Below are 25,063 nucleotides of genomic sequence, written 5' to 3'. Positions count from 1 at the left end.
ATATATATATATATATATAAAATCTTCTAAATTACAACAAATTCTAGTGTTTAAATCTAGATAACGTGCTTCGTTTGTATTTGTTGATCCTCTTTTCATTATGTTTCTGTTCTGTTTGTTGTAAAGCACAAAGCTACAAAATGGGCTGTGTTCTGCCCACCACGGGTATCAAAACCCAATATTTAGAGTTATAACCCCATTATTTGATGTCCTAGAACTGCTGTATAGATACGCTTAGTAGATGTGTAGTGTTCATTATATGTTAAATTGTTAATCTTAATAGTAGTCTTTCTTGTGTTAAGTTTTGATATACAAGTCCAAAATAAAGAACTCTTCTGTTTGCGGACTGACGTCTGTTTGTGTTTCTTTAAAGATGTGTGCACCGAATATAATCTGTTGTTAAGTTTTAAAAAACTGGATTGTATGAATTCATTCAGTGTAAAACAGTGATACGTTTTATGATGAGTGTTAAAAACAAAACAAATCATTTAGCACTATCTATTCAGGTTATTGATTTATCAGCGTTGGGAAAATATATTTTAATTGCAAACTTATAATTTTCAGTAATTGTATATGGATTAATATATGTCTTTTTATAATTCTGCAGTATTTCTTCAAACGTTCATGGATGTATTTAAGACCTTTACCTATTAAAATGGATAGTTTTGTAGAGGGTTTTGTGTCTCCAACAACTTGTATTTATAAAGTGGCTTACAGAATTAGTTTAGGAATTCAGAATAGCTTGGGAATAAAGAACCAACTGCAAAGTCTGTTAAGATGTTATTACGTTGTTTGATAATGCCGTTCGCTATGTATAGACAGAATTACCTGAAGATTGCTTGTGTTATTTGTTGTTGTTGTTGTTTAGCACATAGCTACAGAATGGGTTATTTGTGCTTTGCCAGCATAGCGTATCGAAACCAGAATTTTAGCGTTATAAACCTTCAGACTTACCGTTGAGCTACTGAGGGCGTTGAAGATTGGAACCGAGTTCCTAACAAAGTGTTATAGTACAGAATTGGTTGTTTATCTACAAGTGTTACGACATATTTTTCACGTTAATGTTGTAAAGATTCTTTAGTATATTTTCTGATGAAGTATTTGTGTGAGAGAATTAGGTGTAACTTTCGTTAAAACAAACGATTCTATTATTGATTTTTTTCTACCATTCGAACCATTGTGGAATCTGATTAGGTTTTCTTCTTTAACTGAAATTTGATATCAGACGTTGCATCAAAATGTTTACCGTGCTTTTATAGTTAATTTTCGAAATTTAGGTCTGTTTAGATTTTCCAATAATGGCACATTGAGTGGGTGTGTAAATGTAAGTAGAGCTAAGACCATTATAATCTCAAAAAAAGATTGTTGTTCAGTTCGTCGTTATTAATGTTACCTAAAACTTTATTATAATTACAAAACATGTTTTCAATGAGTGTTTACAATGAAATTAATGATAAACCCATGTGGAGTTTAAATTGAAATTGGTTTAAAGAAACTTAAATTGTTTAACTGCAAAGCCTCATAATTCAACATATACTGAATGGAGACTTTTTTTTATAAACTGGAAATATTTCCTCTACTAAACTTAATAGTGTCTTAGTCCTATTACTTCTGTTTTTCTACAATGACTACGAGGATGACGTTCACTAGGTTGACAAAAATAAGGATTATTTGAAAATTTGCAAGTGAACACCGAATTATCAATCTTGTTTTTAACACCTACCAAACGATGCAGCCCAGAATCTTTATGTGGATAAAAAAAAATGAGTCAATCCCGAAAGTGTTTTGGTTGCTTTGAGTAGACAAACTGAAGACGTTTGGCACTATTTTCGAGGTCTAAGTCGCTGGAATAGACCCATAACTGGACCATACGCCATGAGAGCCAACATGGAGAAGTTAACTTGTAAATATAAAGTAAAATGCTGTATCAACGAAACATGCTTAAAATGTTCTAGATGTGGTTACGACTGTGATGGTTTAAGCTGAACCGTGGGACTAGGTCGGATGAAGGAAAAACTTATTCGAAGATATCCCAGTCGATTTGCTATACCAGCTGAATCGGAGATTCGTCATCTGATTACTGTATTGACAGTGAAACTTAAAAAAACGGGCACAATTGTATCATTAACTTCAAAATGGGGGATTGTAATCATATATGTTTCAATCTTTTCTGAAACTAATAGCACAGTAAAACCTAAAGATGTAGAGTTGAAGTTGAAACAGATGCAAGGTGCATTAGATAATGATTGCCCTAGCGATTCTCAAATTTAAAATCTCATTTCTGCAATGAAGAATAAATATAAGAAGGATGGTACAATGCCAAGTATAATACCACCATAGTGTAATCCATACTGATTTCACCATGTCATATTTTCTTTAATATTTAGTAGTTGTTGTTTTTTCGTTTTAGAAGTTGTGCCGAGCTTCATTCATTGAGATCTATAGAAATAATACTAAATCGCTGGTTTCCGGAACGGCCCCTCTTGTTGACCATTTTAGGCTCAGTACTAAAATATGCTGGGTTGGCTCATGTGGCAGGTGTTAAAATTGGATAAATCGTACATCCTACTTTATTAGTGTTAATGGGCCGATCATTGCCTAGTGTATAGCGTGCCTGGATCTTGAACCCAAAGATTCGTGGTTCTTGACCCGATACCGCATACACGCGCTCTGCTCTTTCTTTGGGAACTTAGGTGCGCTATAAGAGTGACGGTCAAATCCTTATATTTGGTCAGACACGAGTAGCCTAAGAGCGGGAAGTGGATGTTGTTCACTAATTCTATTCTTCCTAGTCTCTCAGTTCAAATTTAGCGACGGCTATACACAGATAGCTCTCGTGCAGGTTTACGCGAAAATTCTCAACAAACAAGGTTTCTGTTAAAAGTTGCTAGTGAAAGCTGAAAATTAGCTAAATACTGTAAGTTAAATTACTAATACCCCCCATGATGTTCGTTTACCTTGTAAAATTATATGGAAGAAATGTTGAAATGGTGACACAATTTGTCATGATCGGATAATGTGTCAAGTAGAGAGAGTAGCATACAGGTGAATTTTGTTCAAAAGACAAGTAGTGACCAGATAATTGTATTTTCGTTAATGCATCTTTCATTTATTTCATATTTCTACCACACTCATCACATATGTTGTTTTTTTTGGGGGGGGGGGTTCTAGCATATATTGTTCAACATCATTACTTCCTATCTTTACAAGTTTTTGGAGAAATGCGTTCTGAAAGAGTTAATGGAATGTGTGGAAATATGATAAATGGTAGAAAGCATAGACAGCAAAAGATAGAAAGATGAAGAAAGAAAAATGACTAGCTGAATTTTCCTCGCGCGTCTTTGTGACTGGAGTGGTAAACAAACTCTGGATTTTTCAACTTTCAAAATTAACTAATGTTTTGAAAGTTAACTTTTATCAAAGGGTAAGTTCATTTACAAAGAACTAATAGTGTGTCAAAATAAGCGAAAGTCTGAGTTCTTGGCCTGATTAATAAAACATGAAGAGCATGTACCCGATTCGTTAGTTTTCAAAGAATGATACATACAAACTACACCTTAATAGGTTAGGGTAAGCCTTCTCCCGCATCTACAAGGTTTTACGGTCGTATTTAAATGAAAGCCAAACAAGTTTCTTATGATGTTGAACTTAGAAATGAGACACGAGAGAATTATTACAAGATGTAGTATAGAAGATTCTTACTCAAAAACTATTGCAGAATTAAACGTGTGATGGAGAAATATAACATCCAGGGGTGACGAGAGGGGGGGAACGAGGGAGGCAGCTGCCCCGGGGCCCGAGGTCTGTTGAGGGGGCCCGGCAGTGGGTTTTTCCAAACTCACTAAAAATGCATACAACTTAATGAGCTAAAATTTATTTTATAAAAAATTAGCAAAAAGATAATAAATAGAATGAAAGGGGGCCCGATGATACTACTGACCTCGGAGCCTGGTCTGGCTCTCGACGCCCCTGATAATATCCCAATAAGAAGGACACATAACTTGTTAAAGTGATTCTCCATGTCATAAAGTAAAATCTTTCTTAATCTATGTTTCTTTTAATAGTTAATAAACTGGGTTCAAAAGTTTGAGCATGTGCCAAGAAAAAGAAAAGCCAGTATAATCGGTATTACTTTAAGCCATCTCAGAAACTTATTTTGCGAGAGATTTCAAAACGAATGCTTAAAATAAACTATTTATTATGCTTGAATGTTTACTAACTATAATATAGTGTATTTAGAGCATTACAGTATCTTTGTTCTACCATTTTATTTTAATTATACTTTCTCTTTTAGCGCATGCAATGTAAAATATGAAATATTATTTTTCGAAAAAGACTTTGAAATTTTTTTGGCGCCACTTTGAATAAGTAGAGGTAAGAGGGCAGAAATAGCTGTAGTTATGTAAAGTTAGTTAGAAACCGTAAAAAATATTACTAAGAATCACAAAATGGACAATAAAGTAAGTAAGAGGTAGATATTTGTGAAGTACATTATTACAGAAACAAACTACTTTTCTGTAATAACTTGATAAAATATAATTATATATATATACATACAAACACACACATACACGGGGCTGGCCCAAAATGTGTTTCGAATAGGTGGTGGAAGAACCATGCGATCTATAGCTTTGTGAGTTGGTATACATGTATAAAAACATATACGAAACACACTGATAAAAAAAGCCATAGTAGGTGATGCTGTAAGATGACTATGAAACACAGTAAATTTTATTCCATTTCAAGGGTTCAGTATCATCACTACAAGAAACATTAGACATTCAGTATACTCTCTGTCCATTTCAAGAACAGACTCGAGATGAGATGGAGCATGATGGACAGCAGCACGAAGCATATCACCATGAAACGTTGAACGTGTTTTGTGCTAACTTTAAGTAGTTGTAAAAATTTTGCTAATCAAATTATGAATGAACGAAGTGACATTAATATCATATTTTTAATTGTAATTCCTAATCAAGGTACGTGATGAGCAAATACCGTTTGAACGTCATGGTGCTACCTATGGTCGTTATGTATATATATATACATATATACATGCATTATTGGAAATAATTACGGAAACAGTGAACAAAATTGATATAATGGGATTGATCTTCCTCTGTTGTATAAAAATGAATTGCATCAGAGCAAAGTCATGTAGTGACAGTTCACACTGTGACTGGTTGCCATCCAGTCAACTAGAGAGTATCACGTCAGCATAACGGCCATGAAAATGCAGGCGATCATGTTATGGATGGTGAATGCATTCGTGGCTGTCAGAACAGACTTCCTGCATGACAAATGCGTTGAATTCAAACCATGTGACAGATTGAGGTAAAATTTCATATTTCAATAGGAGCTGTATGGAAACTCTGAAAGGTTTACATGCAACTAGTACTGTTGGTAACAGAATATTTTGAGGTATGAAGCCCCAAACTCTTCAAAATAGATATAAATTAACTCAGTTTATGCTCTTTACACGATACACAGTAATCTAGTATAGATCTTTCCAGTGACTTAGCTTTAAGTATTGGTGTCAATGTTATCTCCCGATCAATAAGTTATACATTAGCACGAAATGTTCTCAGTGTAGGTGTAGCTGTTCAACATCCTCTGCTGGAGAGATAGCCTAACCAAAAAGGTTGAAGTTTGCATCATAATTCAAACAACGAATAAGTAAAGCTAGAGGAGGTAGCTCTTTAAAGATGAATCCAAATTCAAATAGTTTCGCACAAATGTTTGTTCGATGATAGAGATAAAATCAATAAGTACAACACCTATAGTGAAGAACACAATGCAAGTATCGGCTGTATCACAGCTAATGGTGTTGAAAATCTACACAAAATTGATGACGCCCTGATTGTCATTCCAATAGAAACAAAACAAGTTGGGCAAGAATTCACTTTCCAGCAAAACAGTGATCCTAAGCATGCAGCAAATGTAGAAAAACGATACCTGGATGGAATAAAAGGTCGAGATGACACTCTCAACCATGATTTGGCTCGGATATAGTCCAAGTATTGATAATATTAAGATTGTATGAGCTTAAATGGCAACTAACAGGTCAAAGGGAAGACCAAACAACTTGGTTGAGTTGAGAGAAAGTAGAACAGAGCATCTGGAACAATATTACACAACTTATGGTAACATCAAACAAGATATACCACTCTTTTCAAGGCAGGTACACAATAATAGCACATTGTACAATTTATTCGCTTTTATTTTATATTATCTGTAATAATAGTGTATTGATGATAAATTGAGTATTTTTTTGCAATGCATCATTGTTTCTGACTCCTGTGTGTATCACTCGTGCGTTCCCATAATTATTTCCAAACACTTTATGTCTACCCAAACACTCCCTGAATTCAAGCTGATGTAATTAATAGTATCAGTGTGTATATATATGCAATCAATGTTTTCCTTTTTTTATACTTTTTGTACAATTTCCTATCGTTAACACCATTTTACCTACCACTTTTTCATATACACATACAAATTTTTTATCTTCTGTTGTTATGTAATAGGCAACATTGATAAGTAACTAACGTCTAATAGTATTCACGATACTCTAATATTGCACCTTCAGTAAATTCTTAATTGTATTTGTGAGGATTGAGTTGCGCAACACGTCTTGTCGTTTCATACTGAGGCTACAAGTCGAGTTCAGAGGATCTTTCGTCAACTTGTACTTTCTCATATTATCTTTATTTGTATGACAATTGATACTAGCTGTTTTAAATTATTGTTCTTGTTATACTTAGATTCCTCTGGCATTTTGAAACATATATCTAATTATCACATGAGTAGCATCCCACATCCACTCTCGTCCTAAATGTGTCCAATCTAACTCAAAGTCAGTTACATGTATAACTAACTTCTCAACTCTCTGAAGTACAGCAGTAAGGTACAGCTCTTATAAGACTAATGTTGTTGTTGTTGTTTTTTGAAATAAGATCAAACACTTAAAAGACTAAGCTAAGTAATTAACAATAAATACACGCTCCAGTCTTTAATAAAAATCGATATGATACTCAAAAGTTTGCTCCAATATGACTAAAAACTCAGACTTTTAAACAACATTAGAAAATTTCAACCTATCATAAAGCGAGATAAATTAAAAGTTTAGAATAAAAACTTGAGAGTGAATACAATCATTTACTGTCTCTACGAAAACAGGTTTGAGCTATTAACACATTTACTACTATAACAATAAAGGTAAACAATTAATATTAATGAATGTTAATAACAAGTAAATGCTTTAAAAAACGTTCGAAAATTCATATATTGTTCTCTAAATGCTTAGGGTTTTTTTTTTACTCGAATAATTTTTAAATTAATTCTAAAGTCTATTTAAGCGAACTCAGAAATTATAGTGAGAGGAAATTATTAAAGGAAAACAAAATTTGAATACTCGCTTGGTAGACATTCTTCGTTTATATTCAAATAAGTAGCCATGCTGTGATATAACGTGAAGCTTTAAGTAAACGTATGCTAATCAATTTATACAGCGTCATTTCTACTGCTTTACTTCGCTTAGCAACAGATATTGAATAATGTATATTTCCACACACTAGTAAAATTAATATGGATTAAACCTTTTTAAAGAATAGAGGGCGAAACTAGAAAGATATATTTACCAGAAATTACTACCAATTTGCTTTTTGATATTCGTGTGAGCTTTACACTTTGCGTCCTTTTTTTTTAGTGAAATTTTGTTAATTAAAGTAACGAACTAGACATAAACGTGGTCTAGTAACAGCATATTAGTGGTAACCTTGTCATTATTACTAACACAACCTATAAAACGTAATAATTATTTTATTTCCTATGATTCTCTAGTAGGTCTTAGTAATCCGTTTTCGGATATAATTTTATTTGTAAAACTACCTGCTCTGTAACTCTAGGGCGGTAAACGGTAGAGGCAGAAAATTAGATAACTGGTTATCCTATTATAATTTTTGTATATTCTCTGAATCAAAGATCAGACCACAGATGTTACTCGTCGATCATTAAACAAGAAATAACGACAAGTGAAGGTCAGATATTACATCTGTTGACTTCAATTGTATATACGTTTGTGTGTGTGTATAATGGAGGTCATTTTATATATAAACATAATACTTTTTTTTCTACTTGTGTATTATATTGAACATTAAAGTCTTAATGCATGGTACAGGAATATTTTATTGTATATGTATGATATTAAATTGAACTCGTGTTAATGACTGCTGTTATACCATTAAGAATAAAGGACTCAAAATTCATTTTCGATTTTATAGATAAGAACCAAGGTTAAAATCAATATATATCAAAATTCATTGGTCAAAGTAGCATTCAATGTCAGTATGAAGCGAAAAGAGGAGTAACTCAACGAATACTGTTTGTAGTTGAAATATCATTAGATAGCGAAGAGAGCAGTAAGAGGATTTATACTTTTTTTACTTTGAATATTCTAAATAGTGAAGAGAGGAGTAGCTCAATGAATGTTGTTTACACACGTTACTCTAAACATTATTTATTGAGTTAAACAGCATTTATTGAGCTACTCATCTCTTCGCTATTTAACGTATTCTAATTAAAAATAGAAAATAAATTCAGTCACTACTCTCTTCGTTATCTACTGAATATTCTAATTAAACATGAAGACGTAACTCTTCAGTTATTTGCTAGCTATTTAGACTGTTTTATACAAAATGATTTAATACTTTGGAAAAAAATACCGAATAATAAAATATCCAACACTGCATCGCACACTGTGTTTGTCCTTACTGTTTACTTTAACATTTAACCAAGGTCGGTGTCACAGGAAACTAACACTACACGCTGTCTCTTGCTGTATGTTTATTGATTGATACGAACCTGCATTCAGTGTATAACAGCACACGAATCTTCAATGGTTACTACAGTGTTTGAGAAGAAGAATAGTTTTTGTTGTGAAGTCTTTATTGTTGTTTTTATAGAACATGTTCTTTCAGGATGATGCTTTCAACTTGTATTCATATTTGAAGAAACTTCCGACAGGGCTGTAGTTTAATTTTAATAACAAAGTATTTCTTTGGAAAATAAAAATAAAACTAACAGGCTTAATTTAAACTGGAAAAAAAAAGATTAGAAAACAATTATTAAGATTTTCAAAGAACCATATTCTCTGTTTAATCTTAAATCGTACACCATGTAATAAATATAAAATAACTCAAAGATTATTTAGCTCTTACACATCGCATGCTTTCAGCTGTGTTCAGCACATCTTACAGAGGGTTGAGTACGTTATACTAAAGGGGTTTTGAATATGCGAATTAATAAGCTACTTGGCATTCACGACCGATATAAAGTCGCGGTGGAACGGATTGTATAAGAACTGCAATTTGACATTGTTTGGCGTTTCATATGTAATGTAATGTCACCAAAAAGTTGTCGCTTTTGGGAACAACCCTTTCCGACGCACAGTATTCATAGACTCGGATAATAAGGATCTGCAGATTGGTGATTTAAAATTTTCAAGACGGATATATCCCTCGTATTAAATGATATTGGAAGCCAAGTTAATATAGATCATCTTGAGGTACCACGACCATCCAGAAAGAGACCTGAAACAAGTCGTACCATAGCCATGGTAAGCAAAGTGCGATGTTTGTAACAAGTGAGAATTCATAAACCCAAAGGTCAGTGGCAAACACTGTTCTCATGCTCCAGGTTACAAACAGTACGCACCATAATCCAAGAGAACCTCCGCCTGGAAAAGCGACACTCGTCACGTGTGCATAAGCTGCCTCCACTTCAAATCTATTGAATATCAAGCAGCTAGAGAATGAACGGTTATTTGTTTTATTCCATACCAAGACATAATGGTCAAGTCACCGAACGTAGCACCTGGATTTCTGTGTAAACAGGGAGGAGGTTACTTTGAACATGACAGCCTTACAATGGAGCCTCTTGAAATGGAAACTACTCTGCAAGTCTTTTTCAAGATGCTCAGTGTCAGACAGAGCATGATCGGTTGTGGTGACAAAAACTATGACGACTTGGTGAGGCTTCAAAATCATTTTCATATAACGTATTTAATCTCTGTATTCCTAAATAGATTAGCCAGAACCTATAGAATCTCATGAACCGGCTAAAGGTTCCGTATTCATGTGTCAGAAGTAACAACAACCTTTCTGTGTTGCATCAGATTTCATCGGACATTTTTTATTGTTTTAAGCTATATTAGGGGTACATAAACATATAATATCATAAATGATTTAAACAGTTCTGCTCAATTTCTGATTGGCCGAGATGGTACACTGTTTAGCATTAACAAATTAAAAAGTTTGTAATCTGCAAATGCACGGTAAAAAAAGGAGCATAAGTCGATCTAATGTAGTGAAATATTACGCTTTACTGGAGTTGGTTTTTATCGCTTGTTAAACCAAGAACGTGTAAAACAGCACTTCAGACAGATATTGTACACTAATTCAAATCTTGAAGATGATTAAAATCCACGACAAGATTTTATCAGCTGGCATGGTAGATTGATCTTAGAAGTCTAAATTGTACTCTCATCATCAAAGACAAATGTACAATAAAAATTCTTATGGTCTACAAAAAAAGGCCCTATAAATTTAAAATATACGAGACGAATTCAGTGGTTTGAAAAGAGAGAAAAAACTGTTCAGTTAATCATGATCGTATCTAGTGTCCCGAGCTTCTTAGAATAGCCATTACAGACAAAATTGTCAGTTGTGTGCCAGGACAACAATTCGATTTGTTTAAAATACTGTAATGAACATTGTTGAGTTGATAAACTTGAACATCATGTTTTTTCCTGTAGAAAAGTGTAAAAAGAAATAAGATTTTCCTTCTCTTTTTTTTTTCTACCGAAAGCTGTTAATCTATGGTTGAAAAATAAAGAATGAAATACACTATTTATTTTTACAAGTACAAGAGAATAAAACCTAAACTTTAACATTTTATGCCCATAAAGTTTATCACTGAACCTCCAGGTGGGGTGAAAAGTCACCTAATCAAAGAGATGATTTATACGCTACGATAAATAGGCTGCAGTATAAATCATCAGTTCTAATGGGATTCTTGGAAATTCTGCTGTTAATATTTTAAATATACAGTTGTACATGCAAAACAGACAACATTTTAATGCTAAAATTTGATTTCTTTAATTTTAGAAATTATCCATCCTTCCATAATGTTTTTTCAGTGGTGTGTTAGTTGACTAAAAGTACTTTATTCAGGAGTTATCTTTTATTCTAACTTCATAATTAATATATAGATTTATGTTCAACTAGAAGAAAAGTACATTAATATGTCGTCCTTGTTTTACTCCTACTTTCTCTCAGGCTTAGCATGGCCTAGTGGTAAGGACGCTCGACTCGCGGGATCGAAACCCCTCACCAAAAATGCTTACCCTTTCGTCCATGAGGGCATTGTAATGCGACGCCCAATACCACTGTTCGTTGGTCAAGATTCGGCGGGGTGTGGTGGTGACTATCTCCCTTCCCTCTAGTCTATCACTTCCAAATGAGGAACAACTAGCATTGAAAGCCCTTAAGGAGCTGTGCGCGAAATTCAACAAACAAATATTTTAATTTTTGGTTAAGAACCAAAAGTAAATAGATAAAACGGCAACAAACAGCATCTGGTAAAAAGAGTCGTGGAATTAGGTTTATTCTACATCCATGAAAAACGATAACAACATTCAAAATATTGTGTGATATATAATAAAAGAAACTTGTGACTATTATACTTCCTATGGAATATAGCAACAAAGCTAGGAAGAACATGTGGAACACAATACGGATACATTAGCTTTCCTGTAACTTTCAGTTCACTTAAAAGTCTCTCAGATTGTTGCATACTCTGAAGTGCTAACTTCAATTGATATTTAAATTTCTCATTAATGTTTGAGATGTGTGTACAAGGTAAACTTCGTTTGATATTTACGTCCCTCAGAACATAGCGTCAATATATAGGGTAAGTTTCACCTGACATTTTTGGCTCTCATAAAGTAACGTTAGTACATAGGATAAGCTTAATTTGACATTTACGTCTCTCCAAACGTACAGTTAGTATATAGGATAAGCTTAATTTGACATTTACGTCTCTCCGAACGTAAAGATAGTATATAGGGTAAGCTTCACTAGACAATTACGTCTCTCAGAATGTAACGTCACTATATAGGGTAAGCTTCAATTGACATTTACGTCTTTTAGAATGTCAAGTTTTGTATATAGAGTAAGATTAGTTTGACATTTACGTCTCTCAGAATGTAAAGTTACTATATAGGGCAAGCTTAATTTGGCATGCATGTCTCTCAGCATACCTTATAAAAATGTATTTATATTCACTTTATAAAACAAGTATGTAATCAACATATAATGATAAACAAGTAACATAATCACATAATTACCGAAGATGACAATATATAGATCTGGTTTTGTTACTTTAGTTGTGTGACAAAATGATAAAGCTTAGCTCATTGCAAACTCTTAAGATTGCACTAAAAGCGCCAGTATAGAAAAACAGACGATTGAATCCTTAGGAAAGAATATCAGTGTCTTTAAACGTTGCTGGTGCAGAACTAAGCTAAGGCGTTGGTGTGACGGATTGTTCAGTCCTTGTGGGAATCTTTCCTAAGACTGCGATAATGATTTCTGACAGAACCATTTTTTTCATCTCCGAATACTGTATAATATCGGCCCATTTGGAGGATTATAACTGACAGAGCTTCAGATATATCGAAATCTCTGGAGGTAAAACGGACAATTACCACTAAAACTAGTGTAGGTTTTGGCTTACTACTATTATCTTGGAACTATAAGGAAAAGAATTCAGATGCTTCGGTGTCATAAAAATTCTACGTCAAATATCATAAAAAATCTAAAGCGTTTCATACGCCTGTATTTGTTTTGCTCTTATACAGTTGATAGTTTAGCTGGAACATGTAACGTTAGGCTTGGGAATACTTAAACTGCTGTTATCAGAAAAAATAAAAATAAAACCGGATAATCTTAGTTTTTCTGCTATTCAAATATGGCACTATCATCTTTACCTCGCATTATACCTGCCATTTTCAACCCCCTTTATTCTGCCTGAAACTTCAAGCTTAACTTGCCATCTTCCATATCCACTCCCTGCTGCTTTTTTATCTCGATCTGCTTTATGCCCTTCTCCGTTTTTGTGTATTTTTTATCTATCTTGATTATCATAACTGATCGCAGTACTGTGTCGTTTAACTTAGATATATATATCATCTATTATACATAACCGAAGCAAGACGTGATAATCATTGGTCACCTCTTTCTGCATTATTCTCAAATTCGAACTTTGCTAGTTACAAAGAGGTCGTACAGCAAAGCCACCAAGTGGCACGTGTTATTCCGAGTTTACTCATCCACTCGTATCTTATGTCCTATGATCCCGCTGACTTATTTACTGAGATATATTTTATAGTTCTGACTCTATTCATAAGCTTATAAGTAATCAATTTAAGCAAAATATTTACTTGCATTTGGATGGTCGTTTACTAGTATGAACAGATTTCACACTTTCTTTGTCGTGTCGTGATTTAGTACTGCCTAATATTCTTGATTATTAGATACTCCTAATTATGAAGGATGGTTTCAAAATTTTAAGACGGTTTCTAACATGATAGGGGAGAAGTTTATTTGTTTGTTAAGCATAAGCCACACATTGGGCTATCTGTGTTTGCCCATCGCGGAGATCGAACTAATTTTAATAAGCCCGCAAACTTATTGCTGAGTCATAGGGGGGCTAATAGAGAACTATATAGAAAATGGTTAAATAAGATTATTATTTGTGTATCATCCTACTAATAGGCTTAAGATAATTTAAAGGTATTTGCTTAATAGGGCGTTGTTCGACTTCACTGTATTTATTATTAACTTGATATAGAAATTTATAGTAAAGTAGTAGCATCAATTCTTATACTTCAAAAACAAACAAACGAAATAAATTTTCTTTTAAGTTGCAGTACTGTAGTGTTTAAAATTCCCTTCCATTATTACTGAAATCATATCCTATCAAATACAAGAAAAGTTGTATTTGGTAGAAAAGTTTCAATTCATTAAACAAAATTATTGGTTTCTTTCAAGGTTGAGATGGTGGAAGTCATCTAGGTATAGTATAAATAATATTCAGCGCAATGGAGGAAAACCTGAAAGAATCCGTTGGATGCGAAATTATCTGTCTAATTTAATGCTGGAAATATAAGTTCGTCAATTCAAAGCTGATATGCTTCTCTTTCTATGAAGTTCCAAGCTACATTTATAAAATTCAATTTATTAAGAGGTCTGAGATCTGTATTAATTTCTTAGCTAATTTCATCAATTTAAGATTCTAGATCGAAACTGAAAAACTGATTAAAGAATTATATCGATTATGTAAAAGAACCTAAGCAATCGAGCTTTCCTAGTTTCATGTTTAATTTACTTCATCTGCTGGTGCGGATTTCACATCCTATAGATATCGAAAAGCAGGATAAGAAAAATTAACATCGTTAACTCTCCAAACAAATTGACTTCTGAAAAATGATTAACATCAGGACTGAACGTTTATCTGTGAAAGTATGGGCGATTATATTTATCTAAGTTTTAATTTACGGTCTTAAAACAGCTAGATGAGCAATGATTTAACATTCAGAACAAGGCAGCGTAGCCCAAGTCGTTATATTAGTAACTACAAAAAAAAAGTCTTTCCGGAAACGGAACAAAAACAACGATCACTTTTTTTTTACTCTTATAACATTTGTGTCTAAGAAAAGGCACGCATTTCTTGAAGAAGTTCGACGACCTTTTTCAAGAGGACGTCAGGTCATTTACCCTTAATAACCAACTATTAACTGTCAGTAAACTTGGTCATGCTGGACATGCACTGGGAATCATGAATTTGTTCATGATTAATAAAAACGTTGAAACAGATCGGATTACTGTAATGACGGATTTATATACAAATATTGAAAAGTTAATTTCTAATAGATATCACTCATTAAGAAATTATATACATAATATGACTCAATGCTACCTTTAGGATGTTGGCGAAATATATCACGGGATCACAATTGATAAAATTCTTGAAATTGTAAAAACTTAAGTCAAGTAAATTTCGCCGATTTTCGAATCAATTGTAGTGATTAATTAAATTTTCAAATTCTACAATAATCCTTTCAATAAATTCTCAAAGAAATGAAACCTAATGCAAATGACACTATTACAGATTTTCCAAAGTTTCCTACCCCGGCATTTCAAATGACACCATTAGAGATTCTCCAAAGTTTCCTATCCGGCATTTGATCTAATGTACTTAAGATTGTCTTTATCAAACTTATTCACTTGAAATATTGTTATATGTAGAAAGACCCTTGTAAAAATATAGATTTTTTTATAAGGATCACGAGCTGCATGAAACCCTACAAACTGCAATCCGGTCATTCTACATAATACCAAGTGGATTATTTTTAAATCGTCGAACGAAATCAAAAAATTAACTTTAGGTGTGTTACTCTTCTCACCACATAATATCTCATAATTGGTAAAATTTTATATTTGTCTGTATGCTGAACTTTCGTCCACACAACCTTTCATCCCTTTACTTTAAAACTTCCAATATATATGACAGGCAGTTCATGTACACCAAGTTTGTTGGCTTTAATTTTAACCTTGAGTTTCCTTGCGATATGAGGACATAACATAGATGCTGCTGACATCCTACCTATGCTAAGACATTGGTGGCTTAGGCAACCCACATATAACTGATATTTATTTAATAAAATAAAAAAAAGCAAAACGCAGATGTTTGAAATTTTGAAGCAGTAAATAATTCTTTTCAGTTGAACTTTTTAGTTATTGGATGAAACTTTTAGCTTCTAGCTTGTGTTTTCTATATCTGTTTAGTTGTGAACTTCCTGTTCGGAGGTAAGCTTGACCTTGTTACAGAGTGTCGTGTTCCCAAGAGAAGAAGAGAGATAACTGAGAATCGGCACTAGTTCGAGTTCTAACGGTATATTGGATTGGAAGAACCTGGGCCTAACGGTATATTGGATTGGAAGAACCTGGGCCTAACGATATATTGGATTGGAAGAACCTGGGCCTAACGGCCGTTAGGCCCAGGTTCTTCCAATCCAATATATCGTTAGGCCCAGGTTCTTCCAATCCAATATATATATTGGATTGGAAGAACCTGGGCCTAACGGTATATTGGATTGGAAGAACCTGGCCCTGCCACTAAATATGCTAGGAAGCAGTACATATTGTTATCAGATTATTAGTTTGAAATCTTTGTGGATTTTTGTTTTGTGTTACACTAATAGGTTTGAAATATAATAGCAATCGTTGAAATTATCTTTCCTTTTTGTTTTTCTGTAAATCAGAGAAAAGAGGACGAAGAAAACAAATGTTTATATTTTAGACATATCGAAGCTACTCCGTCGAGGGCGCTACATATTCGCTATTTTGAACCTTTCATACGATATTTTAAAAGAAACACTTCAAGGTGTTCTTGTACCAACGGAAAGTTATCCTGATCAGTAGCTTGGAATTTCTTACACGTACATTACATCAAGATTATATTTTAATATGTTAGGATGAAAGAATACAGTATGAAAATAGAGTTTGATACCTAGAGGATGATTCAAAACATAAAATCAATAAAGATACTTCTCAAACAAAAAATAGTGATATTTTAGTATGCAATTCATTTTTCGGAAAACGTCGTTTAATGATAAAGAAAATCACGAATGTAATTATATGAAGTATTTATTAAATGTTTTGGAATCTTCAAAATTCTATCTTTAGTAATCTAAAAGTACAAAACAAACATAATGGTAATTACAACACAAATATGATATAAGATGCAATACATAATAAGTAAACAATCTGAAACAAAAGCAGAACAAGAAAAAATGAAAAGTATGTAGCGCAAATGAAGTAGTTATATTAAAATAGATTATTTAATATGCACTACATACTTTTCATTTCTCTTGTTCTACTTTTTTTTGTATTCAGATTGTTTTCTCATTATGTATTGCATCTTATATCATATTTCTGTTGTAATTACCATTATGTTTGTTTTGTACTTTTAGCTTACTGAAGAGTGACGATGGAATTTTGAAGATTCCAAAACATTTAATAAATGATTCATATAATTACATTCGTGTTTTTCTTCAATAGTGATATTCTCAAAGAACCGAATGTATTATTTAAGTTTTGTATACATTATACATATATTAAATAAGTTCCTTTGTACTTTCATAGTCACCAACGTTTCGGAACATAAAATGTAATTGAAAAATTTATTCAAGTTTGCCCTGTATTAAGAAGACAATTATGTGTTGTACGGGACAGTGGATAAAGCAACTATTTTAGTTTAAGCGTAAAAACAGAATATATACACGTATATTCAGATAAATTAGATTCATTATGCTTATACTACACCTACGTATACGCGTAAGTTCAACTTATTTGTATTTTCACCAAGGAGGTTTAGAGCTATTTAAAATGATAAACTATTTAAAAATTGTTATTCATGCAGTAATTTGTATTTCAAATTTCAATTATTAATTTCTATAACTTTCTCTTATATATTACCTATTATCACTAATATCATTCTAAAAGTAAATACAGATATTATTAAGAGCCTTGTAGAACTGATAAACGTCTGAAAGATACTTAAATATTTGTTGGCTAAAAGTTAACTATGATATTACAAAAGTGCTCCACACACATATCTTTCCATAAAGATATATTTTTAAAAGTAAAGTCACGAGCATTTTTATGTTTTTATTGTATATGGACACACACACACACACACATACATACATATATATATATATATATAATACTTTAAAATGGATGTAGGTTTAGAGCGCGCCCTAGAAGAATACAAGATAAACTTTTGTTTTGTTAGTAACAAAAACACATATTTTTTTTTTGTTATATTCCTGTCGCTTGCGTTGTACATTTATATTAATTTTTAATGTATATGATATAGAAGTGGTTCTTGTTCTATCATATCACTCCATTTTTCCAAGTGCACAACAACGAAATATGGAATCCTTCTATCAATAACTTGATACGCTTCACCATCAACTGATGAAGTAGTGTTATACCTAGCTTTCATGTGATATATAATAGATAGTAATGATAAGTGAAAGAATTGACTGGAGTTGAACATTTTCATGGTAGTTAGCCGGGATGACATTAGCAGATGGTAACCCCCACAAAGCGTTCAAAAAATGTAATTTAGTTACTTCTTTGTTCAAGCGATAGCTCGAGCGAGTAACGAGATAAATTTTGCCATTACAGTTTTTGGATAACACAAATCATCACAGATATATATTTTTCCGTTACAAGTCCTGGAAATGAATATGTTGGGGTCAAAAAGTTAAAGGAAAATCAATAATGAATGTTACTCATAATGAGAGATCAGTTGTTTAAAAAAAAACATTCCAAACTACAGAATACTGCTTTTGTAGTTAATCTGCATGCATGTTTTTTAAATGTCAGTCCTACACATTTTTTAAATGTCAGTCCTACACATTGCTTTTGTAGTTAATCTGCATGCATGTTTTTAAATGTCAGTCCTACACATTTTTAAATGTCAGTCCTACACATTGCTTTTGTAGTTAATCTGCATGCATGTTTTTTAAATGTCAGTCCTACACATTGCTTTTTCACGCTTTTATTCTTAGTGTTTGAGCTTCTTAGTAGTTTTGATTAAGTAATTATAACCGCGAAATTCAACGGTACAAGTTAGGGCACATGAAACCGCCAATCTAGTAAATTATATATATATATATATATAACTATTATATGTTAATTCTTATCTGGAATATTATGTAGTGATGATCCAAATGCCATCCCTATTATCTTGCTTACATTACTGAAGGATTGATATTAGCCATCCTTACATTCCATTCCGCCCCCAGTGGCACAGCGGTATGTCCGCGGATTTACAACACTAAAAACTGGGTTTCGATACCCGTGGTGAGAAGAGCACAGATAGCCCATTGTGTAGTTTTGTGCTTAACTTAAAACAAACATTTCCTTCCTTTTTTGAAACATTTTTCTTTATTTGTATAAAGCGTTTGAGAGGCCAAAAGATATTATAAAACGCTTTAAATAGATACAGAACATTTTTGTGATGATCAAAACCAGTTTAGTGGCAAGGGTGCACCGTCTGTCCGAGACTATCAGTTCGCTGAAGATGTAATGATATTTACCTGCAAAATAAATAAATCCATCAAAGGAATTTTTTTTTTTATTCCTGTAAACTCACAGTGGAGCATAGGGCCGCAACAACACCTCGCCAACGGAAGGTGTTGTTGCAGTTACTTGTAGCAGGTTGGTTTTTACGGGGTGGAGTTGCTAGCCCCGCGTCCTCATCCTGGACTTGGGACCAGGCAAAAGCGAAGGTTGGCATGTTTGGTGTGACGGGGATTCGAACCCGCGACCCTCAGATTACGAGTCGAGCGCCCTAACCACCTGGCCATGCCGGGCCTATCAAAGGGACTAGGCTTAAGTAATAGTGTTAGCTATTAGTTATGGTCCATAGTTTTAAATTGAAATTATGAAACATACCCAAAAGTATTTATACTCAGTTAATAAAAATACTAGAGAAGATTATCCCCAAATTTAACAGCAGTTGATCGAGAGCGGCTCAGTGGTAAGCGTTCCGGACTGTGGATCCGAGGTTCCGTGGCTCACGCTTCATTACCTCCAAAAAGAATTCTTTGGGACCTTGGGTGCGTTTTAAGAGTGACGGTCAAATCCCATTATTCGATTAGGGTACCACCACGAGTTGGAGATAAACATAAAAATAAACCAAAGATGCACATGGTATTATTTGAAAGAATTAGAACTCTCCACCTAATCATCCTTAAATATTAGAATATTTAAACCTGAATTCAACTAATAGTTTTCAATCAAAGCTTTCTAATGTAAACTTTGTATACAACGTAATTAAATATAGATATAAAAAAGAATATGTCGATTTTTCAGGAGTCTTTTATAACTATACGATTAAATTTCAATCTCTGTATCAGTGAAATGACATTATCAAGAACTAATTTGCCACTGACCATAAACAGTCGCATTTGTTTCTGATTTTATACAACTTTTTAGTTATCGAGTAAAGGTACCGAGAAAATATAAAGGATGTACGATGCAAATGGGTTTCGTTTTCTATAGAAAAAGATGTACGATGCAAATGTTCTCGTTTTCTATAGAAAAAGATTACGATGCAAATGTTTTTTCGCTTTCTATAGAAAAAGATTACGATGCAAATGTTTTTTCGCTTTCTATAGAAAAAGATTACGATGCAAATGTTTTTCGTTTTCTATAGTAAAGACGTATGATGCAAATGTTTTTCTTTTTCTATAGAAAAAAAGATGTACGATGCAAATGTTCTCGTTTTTTATAGAAAAGATCTACGATGCAAATTGGTTTCGTTTTCTACATTCATAATTAATTGCACTTTCCTATCTCCAGATAAATAATCGAATTCCAGGTGACAAATCTCATATTTATAAATAGTAGTCTGTTATTAGAATTTAATTGAATGCTGTCATCAGTTTGAGAAATATAAATATTAAGGTAGCCTACGAAACACGAGTACTGATAATAACCTGAGAAACGTGAGTATAGATTAGGTAAGGCCTTAGAAAAAGTAGAGATGATGATGATAGCCTGAGAAATATGAGTATAAATAACAGCCTGAGAAATATTAGTGCTGATGATATGTAGAAAAAATGGTATTCCTGGCAGCTTGAAAAACATGAGTGTTGATGATAGTCTGAGAAATATGAGAATTTTTATAATAGATTGAGAAAAAGTTAGATTGTTGATGCCTACCAAAATATCTATGCAAAATAGCTATAATGAAAATCAACTCTTGTTTGAGTTTTGACTACAAATATAAAATAACTGAAAGCCAGTTAAGGGTTTCTTTGTTCCATAAAATCAGTAAGAATATTTCACTTATAAAAGTAACACGCTTTCTAACCTTAAAAACTGAATATGATGAAAATATTACATTCATTCAGGTATTCACATACGAAGTCTTAAGAATACAGTATCAAAAAATCATATTAGATATAAAATCAAAGTCAGGAATAATACTTGTAGCAACATTGTAAATCAGATACTTATAGCTAACTTAATGTTTGGTCACTGATGTAATTACTTATAAGTAATATAATTATTTTTAACCTAATGTTGTATAATGGGAACTTTTTGAAATGGAGTGACAAAAGCTAACGTAACATAACGTTTTGGAACAACACGGGACCTATTGGTCCATCTCGGCTGTTCCATCTTCTAAATTAAACTAAAATAATTAATAAATAAATTTAAAAAATCTTAAAACCAACCGTTATCATTCATATAAAATAGTTTTTTTTCTCTAAAAGCCTTCAGCAAATTGTGTAATTGAATCAACATAGGGGTAAGCCTTCAAAAGCAGTCAATCAAGCTTGTTATCTCCTCTAAAAAACAACAACACAGTTTCTAACCTATTGGTCCATCTCGGCTGTTCCATCTTCAAAATTAAATTAAAAATAATTAATAAATAAATTTAAAAAATCTTAAAACCAACCGTTATCATTCATATAAAATAGTTTTTTTTCTCTAAAAGCCTTCAGCAAATTGTGTAATTGATTCAACATAGGGTTAAGCCTTCAAAAGCAGTCAATCAAGCTTGTTATCCCCTCTAAAAAAACAACAACACAGTTTCTGACTGGAAAAAATCGTTGAAGTTTGTGCTGTTTTTTTTTTAGTTACTGATGAATATATTACTGCTATCATCGTTGAAATCAATTACATCGCTAGTACTTATCAACCTTTTACGTAAAATGTCTTATAGTTTGTTGTGTATTAGACGATGGAACTCTTGTTGTTTGTTATTAAGCACAATACTACACAAAGGGCTATCTGTGCTCCACCAACCACGGGTATCGAAACCCGGTTTCTCGCAATATAAGTCCACAGACATACCGCTGTGCCACTGGGGGCAACTGGAACTGTTGCAGCCAATTTGATTTACGATATATATCTACACTGTATATGTGTGTGTGTTTCTTCTGGATACAGATAAAGAAAAACAATTCTATTTTTAACAAATTGAACTGATGTATAATTGACTTTTTTGTAAATGAACTCAAGTGTGGTAATAATTTCTCCAAGTTTATTTGCCTACGTAATCGGCTTAAAAGAGTTATGTTGACTGAAAGTTCCCAGATGGAACAGCGGTACGGCGCTAAAATCCAAGGTTCAATTCCCGAGGTAGACACAGCAGATAGCTCAATGTGGCTTTGCTCTAAAACAAACAAAGTTGACTATAAGATATGTGCTATGCTCAATTATAGCCCAATTACTGCAATATTGTTTGTAAAACTTATTATAATCTTAACTGTATTCAAGGTTCATATTACAAAATATCCAAATGTAAACCGTCTGTTTTGAATCCTAAGTTGCGTCATAATTGATCATATTTTTTTAAAGCTAACTGGTTTGGTCTATTTTAACTTAACGCAACAAATCAGCGTATTTCATATTTTTTCAAGTACCTGGCCTATCTGTTTTAACTTAACGCAACGAATCAGCGTATTTCCTATTTTTTCAAGTACCTGGCCATCTGTTTTAACTTAACGCAACAAATCAGAGTATTTCGGCTTTGTTTTTAAACTTGCAGTGAGAGACGGCTTTCACTTATTGAACCTAAATTTCTCTTCGCATAAAGGATAATAATAATATTATATTAATTTTTTAATTATTTCTTAAGATTTTTTGCTTGCACTTTTTAATATTTTATACGTATTTTAATGTAACATTTTGTGTGAGCTAACTGAAATCTTGAATAATACAAATTTTACAGAACCCTAAACAGAAGACACTACACAACAATTCGTCATATTTTAAATACCAACATTTTTCACTACATGGAAGTATAAGAATGACAAAAACAGTAATTTAGATATCAAATAACGTTCTTAAACCGTTTCTTTCACTGACAAGACCGTCGAAACTTTGTAACGCAGATTTCCAGAAAACTGCCAAGAACATTTGATGAAAAAAAAGCATTTCAAACATTTAAAAAATGCTCTAACAAACAAAATAGCTGTGTAGATTTCGGTATTGATTTTGTTTTTCAACTGACTGGATATGTAAAATATATTTCTAGAATTTCAATGCAATTTCTGAACTAACCCGGAGATGAAAGTTTCCTCGTTAATTTGGTCCCCGGTCTACACACAGTAAACAGCATTTACTTAAAGCAATATCTCCGAGTGGGACAACGATAAGTCTACGGGCGTACAATGCTAAAATTCGAGGCTCTGTTCCCCGTGGTGGACACAGCCGATAGTCCAATGTGGCTTTGCTCTAAAACAGACTACCTTAAAGTAATAATTTCTTGATCTGTTTATTTACAGACAGTTAAGTGTGTAGTTGTGAGCAGAGAAATTTAGTACGTACAGAAAATCGATGGAGATAAAAAAAATAAAAATGTCGTGAAGATGATATGTATTTGACTATTTTATTTTCCGAAATATTTTGTTTTCGCACCCACGAAAATCTTGAATTTACTGTTCTAGTTTAGTATATTTTTGTTGTATATGAAATATCTTTCAATCATTTGACTCCAGTTTTTAGTTTAGCAAACGAATGTGGAAATAGGTTTGATTAAGAATATTAACAAATGTTTGTCATCTAACGTATATGTATATTTATATATATGTAAGATTGTAAAAAAAAAAACAGCACTGTTATAATTAACATAAACAAAACACTACTTACAGAGCCAATACCTTCACTTGTAGAATAAATATCAACATTAATAGCTCACAAACATTTTGTGATAAGCCATTTAGCAGCAATCTAGTGTTCAGCCAAGCTTGCTGGTGTCTCCTGCACGTTTCAAGCTTCTATCTAGCTGTCTTATTGTGCGCTTTCTTCTACAACTCCCTCTAGTGATATCATGTAGAAACTAAAATTAATTTTTACTCGTCGACGATTACGATAGAACCCAACTAATTTGAGCTTAGAAAAACAAAAGCTCATTTGCCTACAGAAAGCATTTTCATGTAAATTATGAGTCAGGGCTCGACTGTAGCTTAGATGTCACTCGGATTAATCCACTTACTGTGCGCTATACTGTACACAACAAGTACGTCATTTAACAATTACTAAAACATGCGTCAGAAGGGTGCTCATTACATTTGAAAAGCTTAAATTTTGGCACAAGCACAGATATGCACTTATATACGGTTATAATGTACGTTTCTTTATATCAAATCAATGCGTATAAAGTTTGATATTAAAACGATAAATCTCTACGGGGCGGCCCGCCATGGCCAGGTAGTTAGTGCGCTCGACTCGCAATCTGAGGGTCGCAGGTTCGAATCCCCGTCACACCAAACATGCTCGCCCTTTCAGCCGTGGGGGCGTTATAAAGTGACGGTCAATCCCACTATTCATTGGTAATAGAATAGCCTTAGAGTTGGCGGTAGATGGTGATGAGTAGCTGCCTTTCCTCTAGTCCTTCACTGCTAAATTAGGGACGGCTAGCGCAGATAGCCCTCGTGGAACTTTGCGCGAAATTCAAAACAAACAAACAAAACTCTACAGAGCCGTAGGAAACCGTAAAGCCATTCAGAACATGACCTGACCACTTTTTATGGCATGTATAGCTTCAACGTGTGTATTTAAACTTGCCTCTTTTAATTCAATACATTACATTGTGTGTTATGCAGTATGTGTGGTTAAAATGGCTCAAGACACAATCTCATAGCATTAAATTTTAAAAAACTTTTGAAAAGCATGCCCCCAGAATCCCCTAGAAATGGTAAATATGGCAGTGGCCTTACCACTCCAAAATTGCTCCCTACGGCAATGCTCTAGATGTCGTGCACTATGTGAGCTTTTACTTGACTGTTTTGTAATGAAAAAGTCTGCGTGTTGTCACGAAAGGTTATTACCGTGTGCTGTGCGTTATATGTTAGGAACAAAAACCTTCTATAAAAGACAGAGTCGGGTTACGTTTGAGTCAGTGCTTC

At 33.2% G+C, this 25,063-nt stretch overlaps 1 protein-coding gene across 1 annotated transcript in view; it reads right to left on the bottom strand.

The window, feature by feature from the left end:
* LOC111089480 (roundabout homolog 2-like) overlaps nucleotides 1-23,875 on the bottom strand; it is a 110,482-nt gene extending 86,607 nt beyond the window's left edge. The window contains exon 1 of the mRNA XM_022402085.1: nucleotides 23,805-23,875. Coding sequence (XP_022257793.1) covers nucleotides 23,805-23,842 — 38 coding nt within the window. The 5' untranslated portion in view covers nucleotides 23,843-23,875. The remainder of the gene's footprint in view (nucleotides 1-23,804) is intronic.
* Nucleotides 23,876-25,063: the final 1,188 nt, after the last annotated feature.

Source organism: Limulus polyphemus, unplaced genomic scaffold (assembly GCF_000517525.1).
Source record: "Limulus polyphemus unplaced genomic scaffold, Limulus_polyphemus-2.1.2 Scaffold122, whole genome shotgun sequence".
In the NCBI taxonomy this organism is placed as follows: Eukaryota; Metazoa; Arthropoda; class Merostomata; order Xiphosura; family Limulidae; genus Limulus; species Limulus polyphemus.
Note: the sequence above shows the minus strand (reverse complement) of the source record. Positions and strands in the feature narration are given on the sequence as shown.